This window comes from Helianthus annuus, chromosome 7 (genome assembly GCF_002127325.2).
Source record: "Helianthus annuus cultivar XRQ/B chromosome 7, HanXRQr2.0-SUNRISE, whole genome shotgun sequence".
NCBI classification, from domain to species: Eukaryota; Viridiplantae; Streptophyta; class Magnoliopsida; order Asterales; family Asteraceae; genus Helianthus; species Helianthus annuus.
The window spans coordinates 148,872,826-148,898,783 of record NC_035439.2 but is presented as its reverse complement, the minus strand read 5'-3'; the positions used below and the strand labels follow the sequence as shown (position 1 = coordinate 148,898,783).

General features: G+C 38.9%; 2 protein-coding genes across 4 annotated transcripts; both read right to left on the bottom strand.

The window, feature by feature from the left end:
* Nucleotides 1–378: 378 nt before the first annotated feature.
* On the bottom strand, nucleotides 379–4,977 carry LOC110869293 (probable inactive receptor kinase At4g23740). 3 transcript variants are annotated; one of them, XM_035975451.1, is made up of 4 exons: nucleotides 4,575–4,975; nucleotides 2,830–3,184; nucleotides 1,337–2,595; nucleotides 379–1,183 (listed from the first exon to the last, which is right to left on the bottom strand). In XM_035975451.1, exons 3-4 carry the CDS (start codon nucleotides 2,556–2,558, stop codon nucleotides 498–500), a joined length of 1,908 nt encoding a protein of 635 aa, XP_035831344.1. In that variant the 5' UTR covers nucleotides 2,559–2,595; nucleotides 2,830–3,184; nucleotides 4,575–4,975; the 3' UTR covers nucleotides 379–497. The 3 variants fall into 3 exon arrangements, with proteins under 3 accessions (XP_035831344.1, XP_021974286.1, XP_021974285.1); XM_022118594.2 differs by having other exon boundaries at nucleotides 2,830–2,957; XM_022118593.2 differs by lacking the exon at nucleotides 2,830–3,184 and having other exon boundaries at nucleotides 4,575–4,977.
* A 13,234-nt stretch (nucleotides 4,978–18,211) lies between these two features.
* Nucleotides 18,212–23,566, bottom strand: LOC110869292 (plastidial pyruvate kinase 2). Its single transcript, XM_022118592.2, has 12 exons — nucleotides 23,158–23,566; nucleotides 22,162–22,434; nucleotides 21,902–22,067; nucleotides 21,677–21,811; nucleotides 21,474–21,584; nucleotides 20,612–20,700; nucleotides 20,394–20,456; nucleotides 19,655–19,830; nucleotides 19,469–19,571; nucleotides 18,802–18,950; nucleotides 18,596–18,704; nucleotides 18,212–18,523 (listed from the first exon to the last, which is right to left on the bottom strand). Exons 1-12 carry the CDS (start codon nucleotides 23,350–23,352, stop codon nucleotides 18,416–18,418), a joined length of 1,677 nt encoding a protein of 558 aa, XP_021974284.1. The 5' UTR covers nucleotides 23,353–23,566; the 3' UTR covers nucleotides 18,212–18,415.
* Nucleotides 23,567–25,958: the final 2,392 nt, after the last annotated feature.

Genomic DNA, 25,958 nt, shown 5'->3' with positions numbered 1-25,958 from the left:
TTAATTGCATGTGTTTTCTGTTTTTTACATTGATATAGAAACGAATAAAACTAATATATTTATAAAGATATATATGTATAACTAATATGCAATAAGCATAAGTAAAATATATTGATCAAGCATGAACAAACTGTGTGATTACAACCACGCGGCGGACTCGAAACCATTATGGCAGCGCCTCTAAACGAATTTATTAAATGAACAAAAATATATATTTGCTTAAGAATATGTCACGTTCTTAAAATTTCATTAGAAAAATCTTAGAACAAGAAGCAGCCAAAGACTATTATTTAAAAAAGTTATCACAAGACTTTGAAAATCAAATATTTTGGTTTACCTTTCATAGTCAACCACAAATTGGGAAATTTGTCAATAATGTAGTTAAACAAACCCCTAACACAGTAATAATTCCATTAAAAAAATAACCAATACCCATGTCACATCTTTTTTAATATTACAGTTATTTCCACAACCAATTCTCTAAAAATAATATTACATTACATTGCAACAACAGATGATCCTATCTGTTGAGCTACCACCGGAGACGCGGTCACCTCCGTTGCCGGAGTCGTCGCCTCCGTTGCCGGCGTCGACACCCCGGACGCACCCGCATTCGTCGTCCTCCGTATATCCTCCACCAACTTCACTACATCCGCCATCTTCGGCCTCTGCTCAGGCGACCGCGCCACACATTGCATCCCAATCTGCAACATCTCCACCATCTCCTCTTCTATGTTTGGGTACTTCAACAGCTCCACGTCAAACACCTCCGCCGTCCATTCCTCGCGCACCACCGAGTTAACCCATCGCACCAAATGCACCACCTCCTCACCTCCAGTTGCATGAGTAGGTGACTTTCCTGTTAGAAGCTCTAGTAACACAACTCCAAAAGAGTAGACATCTGACGCTTGGTACACTTTTCGAGTGTCTGCTACTTCTGGGGCCCGGTAGCCGCCTATACGCATTACTGGTGGCGTTAACGGGGTCATCACCGGGGCCAGGCCAACGTCACTTACGCAACCGTATCGCTGCGGGTTTAGAAGGATGTTGGAGGCTTTGATGTTCCCATGAACAAGTTTCCCTCCAGATTGTGTGTGGATATAAGCAATACCTCTTGCTGCTCCAATGGCTATTCGTAATCGACTATCCCAATCTAATGGAGTCCGGTTTTCATCTCTTTTTGCTGCGAAATTACAAATTGATCATAAGTTATAACTAGATGGGACTGCAAATTATACTTAAGCTACATACATGGCCCGTTTGGCCCGTTTGACCTGTTACTCACCAACACAAACAAAACCACCAAAATCATACAAGAAATTTGATAGAAACATACCATGTAACATTGAAGAAACACTCCCTTGATCAAAATAGTCATACACCATCAACTTTTCGTCTTTCGAGTAGTAATAAGCTCTTAGAGTAACAACGTTCTCGTGCCTAATGTTTCCAACAAGTTCCATTTGGAGCTCGAAATCTCTTTTGGCTGCAGCAACTTCCTTCAGTCTCTTCACAACAACAGTGCTTGCATCCTCCAATGCGGCTTTATAAGTCGTACCAAACGTACCCTTACCGAGCACCTCAGCCGAAGCTCTAAACAGATCCTCTAAATCAAACGCAAGGCTGCTACCTTCAAAGAACACAAGGCTTCCATTCCCGTTGACATTTTGACTTCCGGATCGCAGTTTTGTTACCTTTTCTTCTTTCTGTGGTCTCTCTGAAACCTCTGTTTTATCCTTCGAATACCGGAGGATCATTAGCAACGCAAGTAGTACAAACGCTAACGCACAACTACCGATCGCGATTCCGAGAATCGCAGGTTCCCCGAGTTTTGTATGTTTTTTCGCTACTGGTTGGCTGGTGGGAGAAACAACAGGTGGCATTGAGCTTAAAGAAGAAAGATTATTACCAACAAAAGCCGAGCTAGGAAATCTTTCAAGAGATTGCGGTACGGGTCCGGTGAGATCATTGTTTGACAAATCAAGCTCTTGCAAACTCGGGATATTAAGATTCGGGATTTCACCAGAAAACGAGTTGTTAGCGAGGTTTAAAGCCGTAAGATGACTTAAATTCGATAAGGAAAAAGGAATACTTCCATTGAAACCATTATTCGACAGATCAAGTATCGAAAGATTGTTCCAGTTAGTAAAATTCAAAGGCAACGGGCCATAGAACCCGTTCGACTGAAGGTAAAGAGCTGTTAAGTTTCTAAGATTGGAAAAATCCGAAGGAAACGGGCCCGTTAGCCCGTTGGATCTCAGACTCAAGATTTGAAGATCTGATAACTGGCTAAGAGTGTTATGTGGAATCGGACCATGAAGACTAAAAGCAGGTAACCGGAGAGCTATAATTCTTGAACCATCATGATTACATGTTATCCCGGTCCAGTTAACGCATGCTGACGAACCCATATCCCAATTGATTGCGCGGCTATGCGAAATGCTTTGAATGAAGTTAATTAAAATCTGCTTATCTTCAAAGGGCTCTGCAGTAACTAATGAATGTAAACTTGCTCCGAGCAATAAAACAGCAAAGAATATACACATCTTGTTGCCCATCGTCTTCGATATGTTTCTACAAAGCTTTTCTACTCATCTGAATAAGAAGAATAAGTTGAAAAAGAAGGATTTAGTAGTGTGCAGGTGAAGAGATAATAATAAAATTCATAAATAACTGCCATAATGAGATGAACGTTGAATATTAATCTAATTAAATTGAGTACAGCTAACTTGTATGTATGACAGTGTTAAAAGTAATACTTCTTATTATGTCACTTTTATTTTTGATTCTTATAGCTGGTTTTAATGTTTGTTTTATGAGATAATGTACCTGTGGGTTTGAACTAAAGACTTGGACTACTCGATTGGTTGGAAGCTGTTTTGGGCTAGAAGCTGTCTTGAGCTAGAAGTTGTCTTGGGCCTGTTGCCTATTTATTAAAGCTGGACTTGGGCCTGTTGCTGTTACAACCGAAATGGTTACAAGTGGATCCGGGTTATTCGGATAGTTCAACCGGGTCATCCTATATAAAGATACTTCTGGACAACTTGTCATTGGTGTTCATCTTTTCAGTCCTGTTATCGTTCTCCCAGTTTAAGGAAATTAGGGTTTGGTCCTCAGTGAATCCTTTTGATTCACATAGAGTTGATTTACTTGTTATTGTCTAGTAGACTGTCTTGTTGATAATCTACAAGTGAGAGGTCTGTGAGTGATTTGTGTCAAGTTCTTTGTTTCACATTTGTATCAGTTTTTTGGGTTTATAAATCTTTGGTTTGGGTACAATTGTTCATGATACATGTTTTTTTACAGACAGCATATGTTTCAGTCAAACAAGAAACGTAAATGAATTACGTCTATATTTTTATTCTTTCTTCTTCCGCTATTTACTGACTTCTGTGACAAGGTTTGTATTATATTGAAATGAAAAAAAAATATACTTTCTTTTTATTAAAAAAAGCCAACAAAAGCCCAATCAACCGGTAAATACAATGGCAAAAGGCTACCCATGTTGTGAACGCAGAAAACGTTGATGCATGGCCGTTTCAGAGGGTGTGCAAGGTGTGCCACTGAACAGGGCCTAAAACTTTTAAGGGCCGAAAAAAAATTCTTTCATTATATTTATATATAAAATATTAACAGTCCAATATGAAACATTAACATTGTTATAACTCTAATGAGTATGTGTTTACTTGTCAATACACGGGTCTTTGGTTCGAGACATGACAACATTTTGTTTTCTTTGATTTTTATGTTTACATTTGTTCTAGGAAGAAAAAAGTTCTAAAATTATTGAGTGTGTAACCCAATACATATAGATATTCATATTCATTTGTATTAAAATGTTTATTTAAGTTAATTTTTTGTTTATATTAAATTATTTATAGGCTAGGGGTTCAAAAGGTTGTCCACAGCAGTTGCTCATCAACAGGGGGCAGGGTTTGTCTTTAATAGGCTAGGGTTTGCTATTCAGAAAGGGGTAGCGGCGCAGCTTGTTGCTCGCTTACCTGCGATATTGATGTAACTCGGCCAGTTCATATATATAATTAATTAATATAGTGTATTACGTGTGATATTTTGTTGTAAAAAATTATTTAACCGTTTGTTCATGTAAATTCTTATTATTTGTTGTTAGGTTAACACGTAATTGCTTGAAAATACATGGGCCCATTTATTCTATTCGTCCAGGCCCTGAGCTCTCAGGGACACGGCCCTGGTTGATGACCCGGGCCGTCACGATTCCAAAGGAAACCCAGCGTCCGAAGACGCACTGTGGTAAAACCATGGCTCAACCACTTATTTTTACTCAGGCGAGACTCAAACTCATTTCTCTTTGGACTACCAATGCAAAGTGAAAAAATTTACTAGTAAAAGAAACATGAGCCAATCAGCTAAATCATTCTTTCGACAGACAAAAAAGTGTAACTAACGAAATGACAAAATTGTAAGAGAAGGAAAAGTTGGATAAAAACAAATACAAAATTACAAGATAAAATTGAACAAAGAATAGTAGACGAATAAAGGTAATTGAAATGAGTGAAGATAAGTTAAATTAAATGAGGAAGGATATGTAGTTGTACCTGAATTTGGTGAGAATCTATCTACAAGCAATGAGCTGAAACACTGAGAAACACCAGAATGAAAGAGACAAATGAATGGAGAGAGAGAGAGAGAGAGAGATTTGAAGTTTGAAGGTAGGGGCTAGAATTAATGGAGGTAAGGTGGAGAATAATAAATGTGGAGAGAGAGCAATGAATGAGATTGGAGAGATAATCGGAAGATGCACGTGGTGGTGAAAGGGAAGAGCTCAGTCTAATAATTCAATACCAAAAATGGAGTGATTTGGGATAAGAAGAGGTTCAATATTTAGGAGGAGCATAAACTGTTACAGTGGTTCAGGCAGCGGTGGTGGAGAAGGTAACCACCGACGAACACACGCTGCTCCTGTAACCCTCTCGTGACTTATATTTTATTTCGTCTATACGTACATTATTATATCAATTTTGGCATTTTGTTCTTTTTTTTTACTTTTGTTTCAAATAGGTACCAACTACCAAGACTTTTGATTTTTAGTTATAAGCTAACACATTTTTTGTGCACTTGTGTTTCATGCTTTTTTGATACTTTATTGACAAATGATTAACAGGTTTTTTTTTTAGTTGTAGGTTTTTTCTTCACCCTGATGGCTCGGGTTATCACATTTTGTTTTTTCGGGCGGAAGGGTGATCTACTAATCCCGGGTCTGGGTCTTTGTTGTTAACAAAAATACAAGTGTTACACAAATAATTTTTATATTATTATCTAATTAGTTTCTGTAATTTCCATTAGAATAGAAATATAGCAGGAGATATTTAAGAAAGGTTTTCTTTTTTATAATCAATCAGATAAATTTTTAAGAACATAATCTTCATCTTGAAGTATTGATCAAAACGTGGTAGAGAATATAACAAATAAACGAGCTACAAAGTCTCATTTTATTCACCCCAAAACTTATTCATCTTTTTTAATCATTTTTGGCTGTTTCTACCTTAACATGTACACTACACACATGTTATCATAGATAAACAAATACACAAATGATTTAACTTGAAACTAATCCAAAAACATTAATAAGTTGAGGCCTAAGTAAATCTACATTGCAAGCCCACGATAGTTCAATTTCACCATATAACCTCCTTACGATAGGTGAAAACCTATGGAAACCATTGTAAGACTATGATAATCATAATATATTAATAATCCACATTATTATCATATAGTATTATCTCAACATTTTAATTAATTTAATATCCGTATCCACATGCATCGTTAATGTTAAAATTTATTGGAGTGAGAAAATGCATGCGCCAACCAAATCCTAGTGGCGGTAGACATATACGTATGGACGTATGGTACTAAACTATTAAGAGTTGACCAACTGTAACATGCTACTAAATTATTAAACAAGCGTCGTGATTTTATTTTTATATGTAGCAGTTGATGCCCCCGTCGTCATAATATATAATATATTTGTCTATGAATTATAATACTTCGTTTTTATTTTGTTAGTAGTCGCAACATGCTTGGAATTAGAATAATACGAGATTAACTTTAACTGTTCTCTAAAAAATACTCCTTTTAAGAAAACTTTTACTTAAAACACAATATTTACACTTTGATTAAGATTTCAGTTTCATAGTCATTATTTATTTAGGAAATTGTTAACATTATGAGGATGAAGTGGTCAGAAAATGTGCTGCAGCCTCCTTATCATTATCATGAGCGAATAATGCTTCAGCGACACGATTTGCTTCGAACCCCATTTCTCTCAACACCATGTACCCACTCACAAATTCCCTAACCTGTAAAATTAAAATTAAAATTGCACTTATGTTTCATCTCAAACAGGTCAACCAAATCAATTATATATATATTTCCCATTTAGAGCACCACCTGTAAGTATGAATGCTAATAAACTTTAAAAAAACTAGACAAGTAGATACCTTAATTGGATTATCTCCGTACTTGGCAACTGCAATAGACACTGCGTCTCTATTAAGACCTGTCGCTGTGTATTTTCCCACAACCGGATCTACACTAGCACTAGAGTTCTGCAAGAATTGGGAAAATTTCAGGAATATTTATGTACGGTGCAATAGGGGTGTTCATCGAATCGAATATCGAATTTTCGAATTATTCGAATCGAATTGTTCGAATAATTTTTATTTTTCCTTGAATTCGTATTCGATTCGAATTCGTATTCAAATAAAAAACCCAATTCTTATTCGATTCATAATCGATTAAAATTTCGAATTCGAATCGAATTCGAATAAATTCGATTAAATTCAGATTCTTTAAACATGAAAAACAATCAAAATGAAACATAAATTTTAAAGCAGCCATAAAGCACGATATCACATTAAAAAGTTTCAAATAAAGTACCACAAGTCTAAAATTCAAAACGAGAAGTCGGGAATAATCACTCTACATTCCAAGTTAATATTTTTATGGTTAGAGATCTTTTGAGATTTGTTACTTAGGTTTTACTTATGGGTCATGTAGTGGGTTTGGTAAGGGGAGGAGGGGGGGGGGGGGTGGTTCACTAGTGATAGAATTTATCACTCACAAGCACCAATCAAGTTCCGCCATGTCATCGACCATTTTTCCATCACTCATAACCTTTTTTAGTGGGGGTGGTCATCACTCATCACCACACCCAACAATTTTCCCCCAACCAACAATTCCACTCACAAAACCAACCCATCACGCGTTGAAAATATAACAAAAATGGATTTTCGTTAACATATAACGCGTTATATGTTTTAGTGGCGGTGGAGTATAACGCGTGGTGGAGTGTTCCCGTGATAGTATCACGTACGAGCCCGGGTCACCTAATGGATAATTTTAATACTTGGAAAATTTTTTGAAAATAATTTATAGTATAGCTTAATAAAAATTATATATGTATTCTATATAAAAATGTATAATTTTTATTCGAATTTCGAATCGAATCGAATTTGAAATTATAAAATCGTATTCGATTCGTATTCGATTTACTTGACTCGAATTGAATCGAATTCGAATTCGAATTCTTATAATCGAAACGAATTCTTGATAATCGAATCGAATTTAAACGAATTTCGAATTTTTCGAATTCGAAACGAATCCTGAACACCCCTACGGTGCAAAACGGATGAATCCAAGCTTGTTACTATACTGTGCCAACTTACTTTAAGCCAAAACGGACTAACAAATGGTTCTAATAAAGATGAAATCCAAGCTTGTTACTATAATGTGTAAAGAAAGTACATTACCCAAAACAGGACTTGGCCTAAAGTAAATGGTTCTAACCCTTCCACAAATTACAATGGGAACATGTCGTATACGGTGATAGTGGAGCACAAAATAGTGGGGAAAAAGAGAAAAATGCTCTGTGGTTTGCTCCATTTTCACCTTTAGTCCCTAACTTTTTAAAATTACAGCTATAGTCCCCAACTTTTGCAATTTCGTTCCCGGATAGTCCCTGAAGCGGATGGGGGTTAGTTTTTGGTGTTAAGTGGGTGTGAAATGACCAAAATACTCTTTATTTAAAAAAAAATAAAACGTTAATTAATTAAACATTTATAAAAGATAAGTGGGGCCCACCTTCCCCACCTTCTTCATCTCTTTACACAACCTACCAGCCATCACCAAAACCCTTCCCCAGCTATCAAAACTTGCAACAGCCAACAACCACCTTCACACGTTAACATCAGATTGAACTCCCCCATTTTATTTTTATAAATAATAAACTTTGAATCAAGTTGTGATGAGTTTAGTGGTTGAAAGCAATACAATTTCATAACTGAGAAAACGCCTTTTTCACCTGTTAAATGGAGATGGTTTTGATGATGATGATGATGATTATTTCAGATGCACCATATGGACATATCCGGGGTCTGGTTTGACTCGCCCCTGAGAAATTCCGGTGAACATAACCACCGCCACAACGCACCACCATCATCAGCACCTAGCGTGGTTGTTGACGAAGGTAATGGGTTGTAGTAGTGGTGGTGCGGTGGTATATGGAGAGGTAAAGATGAACTGTGGTGGTGTCGTGGTTATGGGAGGTCGTTTCTGCGGTCGCCGGTGGTAGTGCACGGTGGTCATGATTAAAGGTGGTTGTGGTTGGGTGTTGTTTGCGGTGCTGCGGTTGTTAAAGGTGTTTGTTGGTAGTGCACAGTGGTGTTGAGTGGTGGAGACCGTGAACAGTGATCGGAGTTGTGGGTGGTTGGAGGGTGGCGGATCTGGTGGGAGAAAGGTGGATGACGGTGGTAGTGAAAGGTGAAATGGTGGAGACTGGTGGTGATGGTGGTGGTCAAAGGTGGAGGTGGTGAAGATTGGGGTTTATGGAGGGTGGGGTGGGAGGTGGGTCCCACATAAATATTTAAATATTAATTATATTTCTTTTAACTTTTTAGTTATTTATTTACCAGTAAGGGTATTTTGGTCATTTCACACCCACTTTACACCAAAAACTAACCCCCATCCGCTTCAGGGACTATCCGGGAACGAAATTGCAAAAGTTGGGGACTTTCGCTGTAATTTTAGAAGGTTAGGGACTAAAGGTGGAAATGAAGCAAACCACAGGGACTATCCGGACACTTTTCTCTGGGGAAAAGAATCCTAATATATAAGTATATAACTATGGACCTTAATACAAAGAGGTGATCCAGTACAACTTGAAAGTGTGTCTAGACTCTAGAAAGGAAAAATTTTACAGCAAAGCAGAGATAATTATCCAAAAGATGTCTGCACCTTATTAAAAGCCGTAGATAGTTGGAAAATTCTGTATGTCTGTATTGAATAACAAGACCCCTTAAATAGGGCATAGTACATCCGTAAATATAGAAAAGATATACATGACTAATTACACCAATCAATTAATAATAACTAATACAATCTAATACTAAAATATATCCAATATAATCGGTTGGCTAAGACACCCCCTCAGTTTGAGCGGGCGGAGGACAGACGCTCAAGCTGGAACGGAACGATTGAAATAGCTGTCGAGATAACCCCTTTGTGAATATATCGGCATACTGAAGCGATGAAGGAACATGAAGAACTCGGATATGGCCAACACGAACCTTATCTCGAACAAAATGAATGTCAATTTCGATATGTTTTGTCCTCTGATGTTGTACCGGATTATTGGATAAGTAAACTGCGGAGACATTGTCACAGTAAATGACCGAAGCCTGACGCAAAGGTGTATGAAGTTCAAGTAACAAGTTTCGAACCCAAGTGGCTTCTGCGACGGCATTAGCAACCCCTCTATATTCTGCTTCCGCGCTGGATCTAGACACCGTAGGTTGACGCTTAGAGGACCATGAAACGATATTGTCACCAAGAAAGACACAATATCCTGAAGTAGAACGTCTTGAGTCAGGACAGCCTCCCCAGTCAGCATCCGAATAGGCCACCAATGAATGAGATGCGGACTTAACAATACGAATACCATATTCAATGGTCCCTTGTATATACCGTATGATGCGCTTCATGAACGAAAAATGAGAGTCCCGCGGCTCGTGCATAAATAAGCAGACCTGTTGAACTGCATATGAGATATCCGGTCTGGTAAATGTGAGATACTGCAGAGCGCCAGCAAGACTTCTATATAAAGTCGGGTCAGAAAATAAGGAACCATCAGTAGCACTCAATTTAGCCGATAAGTCAACTGGTGTCGTACACGGTTTGCACGAAGTCATAGACGCGCGAGCAATAATGTCTTTCGCATACTGAGCCTGAGACAGAAAAATACCATGGGCGTGTTGTGTAACTTTAATCCCGAGAAAATGATGTAACCGACCCAGATCTGTCATAGCAAACTCTCGTGAGAGTGTGCCAATAATATCATGTAAAAGACCATCATTAGATGCTGTAAGGACAATATCATCAACGTACAAGAGCAAATATGCAATATTATTAGCATCCCGATGATAAACAAACAAAGAATTATCGCATGCGCTACTCCGAAAGCCGTGCGAGGTAATAAAAGTAGCAAACCTAGTGTACCATGCACGCGGGGCTTGCTTGAGCCCATAGAGAGACTTTTTCAACCGGCACACATAGTTGGGAAAACGCTTATCATAAAATCCCGGAGGCTGATGCATGAAAACAGTCTCGTGAAGCTCCCCATGTAAAAAAGCATTCTTCACATCCAATTGATGAATAGGCCAGGACCTCGAGACCGCAAGAGAGAGAACGGTCCGAATAGTAGCCGGTTTAACAACCGGGCTAAATGTATCATCACAATCAATACCCACCGTCTGTGAATTACCATTAACCACCAATCGTGCCTTGTACCGTTCTAAAGACCCATCAGACTTAAATTTATGGCGAAAAAGCCACATGCATCGGATAACTGGATGATCCTGAGGGCGTGGAACAAGCTCCCATGTATCATTAACCTGTAATGCCGTAAATTCGGTTTGCATAGCATTTAACCAATTCGGATCGGCTAGGGCCTTAGCATAGGTGGTCGGGATAGGAGATAAGGTAGTAGTGGTGAGAGCGGTATGGGAGGTGGCACGGGATTTAGACCGAGTGGTCATAGAGTGTTGGTTGGAAGCCGCTGAAATGGGAATAGAAGGGGTAGGTGCTTGACCAAAGTGTTGACCGGGTGTGAGAGGGAGACTAGTGGGGTGTTGGGATGGGGCGGATGTGTCTGGTGGCGGACCAGTGGGCCGTTGAGATGAGGTGGTTGTGGCTGGAGGCTTTGGGGTAACAGGCACAACCAAATACGCGTAAGTGGGCGTACTCAGGATGACGTAGGTAAAGGGCAAAGGTTGGTGTGTAAAAATTAAGGCGTTTAGTGGGTAGAATATTGTGAAGGTATACTGCCGTGTGAAGGGCTTCCACCCAGAACGTCGGCGGAAGGTTGGCATGAATTAGAAGAGCACGAATGATATCGTTGAGGCGACGAATCATACGTTCAGCACGACCGTTTTGGGACGAGGTTTGAGGACAGGAAAAACGGAATAATAAACCATGGTGGTTAGCAAAGTTTTTAAATGCAAGATTGTCAAATTCACCGCCCAAATCACATTGAAAACTTTTAATTTTACGATTAAATTGTGTGAAGATTAGCTGGTGAAATTTTGTGAAAGTTGGGAAAGTATCAGACTTGTATTTAAGAGGGTATACCCACACGAAGTGCGAGAAGTTATCAATGAGAACCATATAATATTTATACCCAGATTTACTCGTGATCGGGGACGTCCATAAGTCGCAATGTATAATGTCAAACGGAGCAAAAGTAAAAGTATTAGAAGACTGAAAAGGCAAACGTTTACTGTTTGAAAGTTGACAAGAATTGCAAACATGAGATAATTTGTCTTTATTACATGAAAAATTGAAATTACGACTTAAAATATCTAGAACTTGGGTCCCGGGGTGACCAAGACGATCATGCCATGGAGAAGCAGGAGATGCAAGAAAGGTAGCTTGAGGTGGCAAGGATGGTGGAGTAAATGGATAGAGGTCCCCGATGCTGTTGTGACGTGAGAGAATCCGTTTAGTTTTGAGATCCTTCAAAGAAAAACCAAAAGGGTCAAATTCAACAGACACATTATTATCCCGAGTAAATCGTCTGACAGAAATGAGATTTTTAATGATTTGTGGGCTATAAAGGACGTTTGGTAGAATGTAGGTACGATTTGGTAATGGATGAAAGCCCGTGCCAGATCCGTTAATTGGTAAATAATTGCCGTTACCCACCAAAATATTACGACAAACAGGAGATGAATCAGGGATTAAAATTTTACCTGGATTATGAGTAACATGAGACTCAGCTCCGGTGTCCATAACGTCCGAAGTCCAGGAAGAGTTGGGTTGATTAACCTGCATATTAGCAAAAGCAGCACTTAAATCGGATGGACACAAAGCATTATACCCCCCGTGTGGTGACTGACTAGCATAATGGGCCTGGGGAAAAGCAGCGTATTGGGCATGCGGTGGTTGAGGGTTGTTGTTGTTGTTATTGGCAGGCGCTGGCGGTGCTGGTGCGGCTGGAGCAGCGAGAACAGTGGACGGGGATCCTTGGCGTGCTTCGATCCTTAGAACTTCGTCGTTGAGCATGGTGATGGCCTGGTCCCAATCAACACCATTCTGATTGATCAAGGCTGCTGTGGTATTGTATTCTTCGGGAAGACCGCGAACCAGTTGAAGAACTAACCTGGATTCGGTGACCGGTTGGTCAACATCGGCCAGCTGATTTGCCAAATCAGTCAAGCGCTGACAATATTCTTCGACAGATGCGCAGGCGCCGAGGGTTAGGTTGCAGAATTTTGTTTCAAGTGCTGCAGCGCGCGCCTTCTTGTTGCTGAGAAAGATCTTTTCCAATTTTGACCAGGTAGAGTAGGCCGTAGCCTTCGTGTCGAGAATTCGAGTTAATAGATCGTCTGACACGGTACTATAAATCCACTGTAGAACCAACGCGTCGAGTTCCTTCCACGCTTCATAATCTGCGGAAGTTGTGGCGGGTGCTGGCGTATCCGTGATGTGTTCAGAAACCTTGTAGGCTACAGCATGCAGGCGAAAAAGCTTAACCCAGGACGAATAAGTGACTTTTGTTCCATCCAAGGTTCGAATTTTTGTCTGGATGTTTGCTACTGAATACGCCGGGTGAAGGGAAGAGGGTTTAGACGAGGTTTCAGCGGAGTTTTTAGTCATGACTGATTATCGGACGTATCCGATGAAGTCCGAAGACCAGTAGGCTTTTGGGGTAAAGAAGAAAGATCAAGAAAAGAAAAAGAAAAGGAACAGGAGGATGGTATTCAGAACCTACGGCTCTGATACCATAAAAGCCGTAGATAGTTGGAAAATTCTGTATGTCTGTATTGAATAACAAGACCCCTTAAATAGGGCATAGTACATCCGTAAATATAGAAAAGATATACATGACTAATTACACCAATCAATTAATAATAACTAATACAATCTAATACTAAAATATATCCAATATAATCGGTTGGCTAAGACTTATGTGCTTCAAGACATATTACTACATCTGGCAAGATGGGCGGGTCGGGTAGCGGGTCAAAATGGGTTCGGGTTGGGACAGGTCAATCAAAAAAAGGGTTGTTTTGGTTCGGGTCGGAATGGGTTCGGGTCAAAATGGGTTCAGGTCGGAACGGATTTCGGGTTGGGTCAGGTTGGCTTAAAAAAGGGTTCCATAATATTTAAAATCAAATTATACCAACAAATTGAGGGAAAACTAGAGATGTAGAGCACATTTTCTGGGTTGAGATCAGTGTAAAGTTTCTAAGTTAGATCAAAAAGTTCACCTCTAGGGTTAGAGATGAGATCGATGTAGAAGATGATTATGGATGAGATGATTTCAAAGACTTCTGATGCGAGATTGAGCAGAGACGATTTCAGTCATCACCCTTCATTCCTTCAAATGTGATTTGAGAGACCCGTTTGATTTTTTGTTCAACCCTATTTCACCCATTCTAATTTTCTCTTGACCCATTCCAGCCTTTTCATTTTTTTAATTTGACCCATCAAAAATATTATTAAACCAAAAACAACCCAGCAACTTTTTATTATGACCCAAAAGGACCCAAATTTAGCTTAATGGGTTACTTTTGCCAGGCCTACATATTACATATGCCTATAAACGAACAGAAAGAACACAAACAGGGCATGTTTTTGTTCGTTTATGTTCATTCGTTAATACTATAAATGGACGTAAATGGACGAATGTTAACAAAGATAAAAGAACATATATTAACAAACATAATGAACATAAAAAACGTAAATGAACAAAGATAAACCAAGATAATGAATGTGTTCTTGTCCATTCCTTAGTTGATTACCGAAGACTCGGTTCTAACATTTTTTTATTGGACTGGTGGGTTGATGCATGATGGGCCAATTCGTACTACTAATAAATAATTTTAAATGGATATGTAAACAATCATAAACGTGGACGAACATATATGAACAAACATGAACGAAGGTAAATTGTAAACAAGTGAACATAAACGAACGGCCATAAAGAACATTAACGCACGTAAATGGATGAAGGTGACATGTGTTCATGTTCGTTCGTTTAGTTAAATGCATAGTTATTAAAGGCGTTAGGCGCACTCAACGCGCATAGGTCTCGCTTGTGGCCTAGGCGCAAGGCGTAAAAAATGCGCGAGCCTGAGAAAAAAAAAAGCGCACAACAAAAAAAACTTAAAATATTTTTATATAATAGAATGTTAATACTATTCTTCAAATAAAATAAAACTAAAGCTATTATATAACATTTTATATCGTCTTTTAAGTTCCAAAAGTTATAAATCCTTGTTTATAAGTGTAGAAAAATAGTTTTCGTTAGATAAAAGTAGGAAATCTAGCTGGAATCTTGCCAGAATTTAAAGAATTTGGTCGGAAACTCTCCAGAATCTAGTAATCTCACTGGAATATGCGCATGAACCATCACCTGGAGAATTAAAGCGCAATTGCCTTGACTTAAAGCGCAATTGCCTCGCCTTGCTAGGAAATTGGGCCTAGGCGCAAGAGGCGACGGCTCAGTGGCGAATCTTGAGATTTCCGACGGAGGGGTCGAAAACGTATATACCCAAAAATTTATATAGAACCGGGGGGTCGAAAACATATATACCCAAAAATTTCTATACGAAAGCTATATACATAACACTACTGAGCGAAAATTTCGGGGGGTCGGGCGCCCCCTCCGGCCCCTTCTAACCTTCGCCCTTGCGACGGCTTTTAACAACTATGGTTAAATGAACAAAAATTTTTGTTCAAGTCCGTTCATTTATTGAATATATGAACTTCACGCCAAAAAGTTCGCAAACGGTTCACTAACCGTTCAGTTCATTTAAAAGCCTAAGATTACATTCATGTGCATCATTATTGTTTATTTTCAACTACTGATTCTTTTAATTTTTTTTTACTTTTCACTTAGAAGATGGACTAATGAAGAGAAAACAACGGACTTGGGCAAATTCTATCCAAGTAGCAAAGAAGAACCAGATTTTTCTTCCTTGTGTAGGGTCATTCAACAAATACATGGCCATAATTATTTCGAACTAGTTGCAAGTTAAACCGTGTATGAGTCAGAAAAGTGGCATACCGCACGAGATATTGGTTTTGCAGTTTCACGGGGAAGGTTTTCCAGCCCTAGGTTGCTCCAATTTGGGTTTTCCTTCTCTGCTTCAGCAAGTATCTTCCTCTCTAGTTCAAAGTCGAACTGAAATGTGCTTCGAGGAATCTCTCCAATGTGTGGATACATTTGAGGCTACAATACAAGTATTTTAATCAAGACTTAAGATAAGAACCAAGCAATAAGTTACACAAAACGATAAAGAGGCTCTTTTAAGTATACACTTCTATTATATCTAGTTAGTCAAACTAATTACCTTCTCTAACCTCTCTAAATTGATAAGACTGTATGACTGAGTGACTGACTCAACATCAAATCAATAATACAACTTAAAGGATATTAATAATCATTATCAACTGTGAAAAGAACTTGCATACTTATATCATGATTCGTTTCAATGTGCTATAAGCCTACATATTAAGCAACAAACTCCCACCAAAAGAACCTAACAAAAGCCACATTCTCATGACACATCGACCAAAATAGTGATAATGTATGCCTGGCCTGCAAGATGCAACTGCAATCACGAGTTGTGGGACTCCTAATCCTCAAAGAGGTTTGGCCCACTACCCGAAAGGTGGCTATAAGATGTAGGGATGAGCATTTGGTACCGGGTACCGGTACCGAACCGTACCGGGTATATTCGGTACCGGTACCCACTTTCCCTATTTTTCGGTACCGGTACCGGTACGGTACTAGTATTTACGGGTAAAACACCGGTAAAACACCGGTAAACACCGGTAAATACTAGACATGCTAGACAGTATCACTATGTTGGCTGGAATGCTAGATAATCCATTAGTTACTAAAACCATTTTCAAGACCAATATCTGATGTTCTTATACCCTTACAATAAACAACTATAAATCATAAGTTGGACATAAAACTTGCTTTAACATGTATGTGAAACAAAACATAACAAGTAGGCCAAACTATACTTGTATTACAAGTGATCAATGGAATTGAATGCAATACTAAAAAAAATAGATAACACTATATTACGAACCATGCAATTCATGATAACAATTACTACACAAAAAGTAGTAGTAAAGAAATTACCGGTGGGGTAATCCGAAATTCCGGTTTTAAAGTAACCCTAATCCCCATTCCTGCTGAAAAAATACCAACATCAGGGATCACTGAATAGATAGCTAATATAATCCAGAGCTTACTTACAGGAAGGGGAGGCGGTGGCGTTATTCCGGGGCGGCGGAGGATGACCAATCTTAGGGTAGAGCGAAGCCATGGGATGAGGCGATGAAGATGAGGATTGTGAATTCAACCTGTTCCTGAAATCGTAGTAATCCATTGCTTATGGAACAAAGAGCCGTAGACACGCCGTTTATATTGCGATGGTAAATTTGTAATCAGGGATTATCGTAAATCTGTGTTCCAGAGATCCACTTAACAGGAGGGGAGGGGAGGGAAAATGGAGTTTTTTCTGCCTGATAATAGTCTTTCCAATTTGGAAAGACATGGAGGGGAGGGGAGGGATGAGGAGGGATTTTTAACTCGGGAACACACCCTAAATCAAAACCGAATTAGAAGAAACTGATAAAATCAAAATTAACCGAATCACTCATATTTTCATAAATTTCTAGTTTTTTTTTTAATCTTCATTTCATGTATTTTAAGCAAGACCAAGTTTTGTTTTGCTTATTAACCGAACTGAACCACGGAAGAAACTAACCGAATAAACTGAACCGATTAACCCGAAATCGATTGGTTAATATATTAGATTAATTGAAGACTTTGGTTTCGGTTGAAGATAATAACCGAAGCGTGCACATCCCAATAATGTATTCCTCCCCTCTATTAAATAGGGTGTACCTATCTACACACCATTTTGCCTATTTACACACAAAAAAATGTGTTTTTTGTCCTTATATGCACACCCTGCAATGGAACTGTGATCAAAATGCGGCGTTTTGGTCCGGTTAACCAGACAAAATTGACGGGTGTCTGACGGGTCTGTTGACCGGACCAAAACGCCGAGCTTCAGACAAAAGACTGACACCCGGTCTGGTTGACAGGACCAAAACGCGGCCAAAGCTCGGCGTTTTGGTCCGGTCAACAGACCCGTCAGACACCTGTCAGTCTTTGTCTGGTTAACCGGACCAAAACGCCGCGTTTTGGCCACGTTCGACACTGCAATGTGTGCATATAAGGACAAAAAACACCTTTTAAGGGTGACTATCTTCACACTTGGTGTGTAGATAGTTTGGCCCATTAAATAACATTTCTCTACTTTATCTCATAGAGGGCGCATTAAACATACATGGGATACGTTTAGCCTCATTGTATTATCTCATAGAGGGTAATGCATTCATTAAGTGAAAAGTTACAATGTGTTGGTGGTTTTTCTATACAGGATTAAAACAATAAATGAAATTACTTTTCACTTGAGTAAACTCTTTCAGGTAAACAAACATCAAAAGCAATGTTTGATCCTAAAGCGACAGGCTTTGATGTGAATGTTGTCGAATAAATTGATATCTCCGTAATAAAACAATCAGATTGTATTGTAAGTAACACACGCATGCATGAATACAATTCAATAAAAATAAACAGATGACATTTTCCAATAATGACAATATCAATACTTCTATAAACTTGTGTAAATGACACAGAAGTTGATGTTCTATCAATCCGATACATAATGTAGTGTCTACAAATGGCAGGCATATGACAAAAAAACAGAGATGAAGAAAAACATCTCGGGGGAAACTAAAAACGACCAAAAAATCAACATAACAAGGAAGCATGGATCTTTTACGGCGGCTACACCTTTCGGACCTGAATATTATGGGTAGACTGGAACCGCCAGATGGGTTGTTTGCCGCTCTGAAGAAGAGCTACATGCTCACCTTCCTTCACCATCCCTTCATTCTGTTGTATACACAAACTCCCTTTCAGTATCAAGAATATTACCCATGTAAAAAGACGAAACAAAAGTCTTACCTTCAACACAACAAGAGCATTTGCAAAGGTTTCTTCAGCATCATCCGCGAACTCCATATAAATGGGGCAAACTCCTTGATACAAAGCCAATTTTTGTTGTACCCTTTTACTGTTTGAAAATCAGTAAGAAAATCAACATATGCAGACGTAGCAATCTTCGAAAAAAACCGACAGTTATTAAGGGGATTAGGAGACAGAAGACTTACTTATCTGTGAAGGCAAATATAGTGCCGTTAGGCCGATAATGGCTCAGTAGGACCGCCATGTTACTAGTTCTCGTGAATACCACAATTGAAGTTCCAAGAGTGTTGGACATTGATGTCGCATGGTATGCAAACATTTCGCTCACATGGTTCTGTTCATGAGGTCAAATAAGCGTTGTAATACAAAGCTAAAAAAATTAATGAGTAAAATGCCATTTTCCTCCTTGAGGTTTGGCCACTTTTGCGACTTTAATTCAAAGTTTTTTTTCCGCATCTGGATCTAAAAGGCTTGAAATCTTGCCATTTTCATCTGGCTCGTTGCATCGATCCATTTTTCTCTGTTAAGTCAAAGGTATTTCCGTCTTTTTTGCTAACTTAAAAGGGCAATTCAACCTTTTTCACTTTATGTAAAAAGACCAAATACCCCTGAAAAAAAAAAAAAAAACGTTTTGCCAAGTTAACAAAAAAAGAGGGAAATACCCCTGACTTAATGGTGAAAAATGGATGGAGTTAACGAGCCGGATGAGAATGGCAAGATTTTAAACCTTTTGGATGATCTAGGTGCGGAAAAACAAACCTTTGGACGAAAGTCGCAAAACTGGCCAAACCTCGGGGACGAAAATGGCATTCTATTCAAAACTAATAAACAAAAATCAGAATCATAATGCACCTTAAAGGCTTGATTAAGACTAGACACTGTGCCGCTACTCATTATACTCGATTCAGTTCTTAACGACACTGTGTGCATTACGTTAACAGCTTTTAGCGGAAACCTACATAGCATGAGACAATATGAGACAGAATCACAGAATAAATATTTTAAAACCGCACTCTTGATACATGAAGGATGTCTTACTTTCCGTGAGCGGTTTCTCCAGAAAGCATGACTGCATCAGCACCCTCTCTAACCGCAATAGCAATGTCGGATACCTCTGCACGGGTAGGTGTAGGATGAACGATCATGCTTTCAAGCATATTTGTTGCAACGATAACTGCTTTTCCCATGCTACGGCATGTGTTGATTATCTCTTCCTAATGAAAGTAATTCAATTCGAGTTGATCACTGTAAGTTTATGCTATAGTGGTGCCAATTTCAACCCATTTAATTATAAAATAATGCCATTTTCGTCCCCGAAGTTTGGCCACTTTTGCGACTTTCGTCCAAAGGTTTGTTTTTCACATCTTGATCAAAAATGTTTAAAATCTTGCCATTTTCATCCGACTCGTTAACTCCATCCAATTTTCTCCGTTAAATGAGGGTCATTTCCGTCTTTTTAGACATTGTTTATCAAAATAAAAAATATTATAAAAGATAAAGATCCACCTCTGTTGCCTTTCTCCCCACCCAAAATCTTTAATCATCGCAATAAGCCAATAATGTCTAAAAAGACAAAAATACCCCTGACTTAACGTTAAAAAATGGACGGAGTTAACGAGTTGGATGAAAATGGCAATATTTCAAACCTTTTGGATCCAGATGCGGAAAACAAACCTTTGGACGAAAGTCGCAAAAGTAGCCAAACCTTAGGGGCGAAAATGGCATTTTACTCAACTATAAATGTATGAATGAGCTAATGATAGAAAGTTACTATTACCTGCAGCAACGGAACCTCCTCAATAGGCAGCTCTGCACCAAGGTCCCCTCTTGCAACCATCGCCTGTGAAAAGCAAAACATCATTCGCATACAAACGGTTTCCCGTGTCACATTTTTCTAACAACCAAAATATTTTGCATTCAGCACTAACTAACAAAGTTCCAAATATCCCATTAAGGGAAAATTAACATGAACGAAGAAAAAAACAACAAATTTACCCCGTCAGATGCTGTGATAATCGAATGTAAATTTGGTATGGAGTCCGCACTTTCAATTTTCGGGATAACTTGAATATCCGCACCACAGCCTACAAGCCAGTAGTAACACGATAGAATGAGAAACTGAAAAGTAATAAACAATATAGCTTGAAGTATAACGATCTTTTCAAACACCTAGGGCTGTAAGCGAACCGAACGTTCAGCGAACAGTTCGTGAACCGTTTGGCGGGAAGTTCGTTTATGTTCGTTCGTTTAATAAACGAACGAACAAGAACAAGGAATTTCGTTCGATTAGTTAAATGAACGAACATGAACAAATGTCTCGTTCGTTCAATTGTGTTCGTGAACGTTTGGTAAGGTGTTCGTGAACATTCGTTCATTTGCGTTCGTTTATGTTCGCATGTTTGTGTTTTAATGAAATATTTTTGTACTTTCATATATTTTATCTATACTTTTTATATTATTAAACTTATATTTATTTTATTACCCTGAGAATTAAACTTGGAAAACCCTGTTTCACCTTGTTTATGCACCATTTCCCTTTCATTTCTTATTATTTACATCGACGAATACAGAATTCAAGTTCTAGTGCTACTTTCTGGGCCATCCACCTTTATCCTTCGTCGCATTCGTCAAATTTATTTGTGTTCGTGAACCGTTCGTGAACACGCTCATTTCCTTAATGAACGAACACGAACATAAAATCTCATTCGGTAACTGTTCATGAACCGTTCGTGAACACATTTATTTCCTTAACGAACGAACACGAACAAGGCCTTGTTCGTGTTCGTTCGGTTCGTTTACAGCCCTACAAACACCTATCATAAAAAGTTTTATTTTTCAACCAAAATCACATCCTTACTTTTTAAATAATTCTTCAACTCATAGATAACTTCTGCGTCTTTAACAAAAGAAACTGCATAGAAATCGACTTGATTATCCACACCAAATTTGATATCATCCCAGTCCTTTTCTGAAATAAAATAATATAAAAAATTAGATTCTTGAAATACAACAAATGTTTATTGCTATCGACCTATCGTAACAGTTGACAATGAGTCTAACCAGTGATGGACGGCAAAGTTGCACTTTTTCCTCTAACATTTAGATGCCGTCTAGACTTAAGCTCGCCACCATCCACGACTTCACATTTTACTGAATCTTCCGTCTTAGATTTCACCAACAGTGACATCATACCACCTAAAAGTGACATCACCAAGAGTACCTTATTTTTTGCAAGTTTAGTCATTTTAAATTTTGGGAACGGAGTAAAAGTTCATTCTAACGTACCATCAACCAGAAGCATGTCACCTGCTTCTACATCATTTACGAAATCATCATAGTTAACACTAACACAATCTTCAGTGCCAACGCCTCTTTTAATTGTGAACGTGAATTCTTGGCCACTTACTAACGTAACTGGTTGCGGCAAGTCCCCACTTCTGACCTCGGGCCCCTGCCGTAAAAGTAAAACCATTGTGATATTAGTTAATTCGGATGACCAGAGGACGATTTTAAATTGACGTTAGTAAAAAGTAGAGGAAATCTGCCTTTGTGTCAAGCATGATTGCAATGACGTTATCCTTAGATTGAGCGTTATATTCTTTAACAAGATCGATAACTTTTTGATGAGAAGCATGATCTCCATGGGACATGTTTAATCTTGCAACGTTCATTCCAGCCTCGGCTAGCTTCCATATCATTTCCTTAGTGTCAGTGGACGGACCGATTGTACAAACGATTTTTGTCTTGCGCCTAACAATGGGCTTCGACCACCTGCCTTTTCTTACGACTTCCGGTGATTGATACTTCTTCTCTCCTGTCTGGTTACACAAGTATGAGTTTGTTGATTTTAAATGTCTACCTCCATGTAACCATAGCAAGTTTAAAGGGTGTTTGGATGTGTGTTTCGAAAATGATCATTTGTGGAAAGTAACTAATTCTCGTTCAAGTTGAAATAAAAATAATAATAAAAGTGTATATAAACTATATATACACACTCGCATGTATTTAGTAGAATTGGTTTTTCTATTCAAAAGGGGGTGGCGGCGCACCTTGTTGCCCGACTACCTGCCATTGCTTTGTAATTGCCCTTTTTCGTGTGGAATGATATTGGCATTATGATTGGTTTAAAAAAAAAAAAAAAAAAAAAAAAAAAAAAAAAAAAAAAAACTTGTATTAACATTGAATAATCAAAATCAAATAATCAGTGTACATAATATTATGTCCTAAACTGCTCATGCTTCTTAGAAGTTGTAATAATCAATATGTAGGCTGTAAGAGATAATTTTTTTTTTAAACATGAAACAAACGATTGATATAACCAGAAAACTTGTTAAGTTACATCAAAACAGAAGGTAGACGGGCAACAAGCTGCGCCCGCCAACCCTTTCTGAATATACAAAAGTAGTTTGAATACATCTTGTGACAATTGGTGTAGTCAACTAGTATCAAAGCAACTATTATAAGGCAGGTTATATGATCCTAAATAATAACATAATCCTCCTGTATATACTGAAATATTAGCAACTGATTTTCAGACAGACCTTATGTGTGTCTTCCGGTGTGACGGGAACAACTTGGGTGGCGGCTCCCCTAGCGGTGACGCTAAGAACACGACGACGGCGGCGGTGGCTAATCGGGCAATTGGAAGCAACACCAGAAAGGTTGAAGATCTTCTCATCAATCTGATTGCCAACAAAAGAAGTGTGAAGCAACTTTGTAGTCACTACTTGAGCCATCGTTGCTGCTTGAAAATATAAAAAATGACAAGATATGAAATGGAGAGGCGAATGGTGGTGGTTATAAATGTGAGGCGATGTTTCTTGTGGGAGGAGAGACCGATGGAGGCTGTCTGTCTAGAGTGTATCGAAGGTGGTTGTGTTTGGCTGTTAGGTAAACGGAAACGGTACGGTCCAACACGTAACTAGTTGATCCAACTGTCTTGTCTGTAATGGCCCATGTTGGTTTTTCATATTTGGCCTTCTTCTTTTTTTTCTTTTTTTTATTAGATTAGATTACCTGATGGCTTTTTTATTTTGTAGAAAGTTACAAGGTCAAAAAGAAATTGTATTGTCTAAAGGTAGAGATCAAACAATTTCAAAGTCGCAAGAGTTCGTATTTTAATGATTCCAAATGTCCACCGTTAATCGTAAACCGTACTTAGATGTTTAGAGAAAACTATTTGTTATTGATGTCTGTCTTTAACTTATTTTGTAATCTGTAACACATTAAGCTATGTGTTATGGTTTCATTCTCACTCATTCTTTTTCACATTCGATCTGTAATAGTTTCACAAATTTTAACTACTCACTACCCTATTATTAAAATAACATATAAAAATCTAATAAAATCTTTAAAAAACATGTGATTGGTCAAAGGGGCATGGGGCCCACATTTTCTTCACCCATATGAGAGGGATGACACCTAGAGGGGGCAATCTTGACCCAAAGCCTTCCAAGTGGGTCAATTTGGGTTGATTTTAAAATTATATGGGTTGGTTTGGGTTAGATATTTTAACTAAATGGGTCACAATGGGTCACTTGAAATTTCATCTTTTTATTTTCGGGTCAAAGCGGGTCGACAACATTAAAGAATTGGGTCGATGTGGGTTAGTGTCTTAAAGAAACGGGGAAGGTTTCGGATCGGAATGGGTTTCGACTTTCGAGCCGGTATAACTATCTGCACGACACGGGTTACGGCACGAAACGGGTTCAGTTCAAATTGAGTTTCGTGCCGAGACAGGTTTCGACACGACGCAGGTTTTGGATCGGAACGGGGTCGGTTCGGGTCAGGTTTCGGGCCGACACGGGTTTTTGCACGGGACGGGTTTCGGATCGCAACGGGTTTTGGGACGACACAAGTTTCTGCACGGGACAGGTTTCGGGGCGGGTTTCGTACCGTTTCGACCCGTACCGTTTAGAATCGAACCGTTTCGACGCGAACCGTTTTGACGCATACCGTTTCGACGCGAACCGTTTCGACCCGTTCCGTTTCAAACCGAACTGTTTCGACGCGGACCGTTTCGACACGAACCGTTTCGACCCGTACCGTTTCGACGCGGACCGTTTTAACTCGAACGTTTTGACCCGTACCGTTTCGAAGCGAACCGTTTCGACGTGGACCGTTTCAACGCGTACCGTTTCGACCCGTACCATTTCTAACCGACGCGAAGCGTTTCGACGCGTACTGTTTCGACCATTACCGTTTCGGACCGAACCGTTTCGACAAATACCGTTTCGAACCGAACCGTTCCGACCGATACCGTACAGGATTTGAAAGTTCGAAGACGTCGTTTTGTGGTTCGTACAGGAGTTTCGGTGCCTTCTGAAGATTTATTTTGTCTACTGTTAGGTTGTTTTTTGTTTGATTTTGATTATTATTTGTTTAAGTTTTGATTAATTGGATGTGTTTGTTATTGTCTTCCAGTATCTAAAGGTCCTGATTTTGAGTTTGTCTATACGAATCCAGAAAACAGTTATGGTAGCATGTAAGATGATAGCATTGATCCCAATTTTCTTTGTAATTGGTGTCATGTGTTGTTTTCATTGCTGGAAGTCGTTAAAGGTCATGTCCATTGCCTCATATAATGTGTCAGTTGAAACTCCTCAACTAGAATGCTATAAAAATCTTAGCATAAAAATCTTAGCCAGTACGTTCTGCAGCTTCAAGATGACATGGAGCTTGCTGAGAGAACACTGAAAAGCATTTTAAAATCTGTGACCAATTTGATCCAAAGTGCTGAAAAGCATTTTTTATCTGACCCGACCCGACCCGAAACCCGTTCTGACCCGGACCCGTTTGACCTGAACCCGTTCTGACCCAAACCCGTTCCGACCCGAACCCGTTTCGACCCGAACCAAAACAACCCATTTTTTAACTGACCCGTTTTGACCCGAACCCGTTTTGACCCGGACCCGTTTTGACCCATGACCCAACCCGACCCGACCCGACCCGTTTGCCAGGTCTAATGACACCCATGGCCTTTAAAACAAACGTTTTAGAAAATATTAATTTGTTTAAGGTTAAAATGGTTTCCAAGCATAATGAGCTCGAATTAAAATAAATCGTTTTAAAAAGCGGTATGTATATAAATGACGGAGTTAGGGTTGGTGATGATGAAGGTGGTAGGAAATAGGCAACTACTGATATTGTCCATGCGTGATTTTACTGTTCATCCTTATTGGTCAAGATAAGCAAGCAATTTGCTGAAAATAATGATAATACTTTTTTTTTCTTTATGAATTATTTGTATCAAAGAAATTTGATGATATTTGACCATAACAATGATTTCACTAGCTTTTTATGTCACATGTCGTCCGTAGGGTGAAGTAACAACTCACACTAT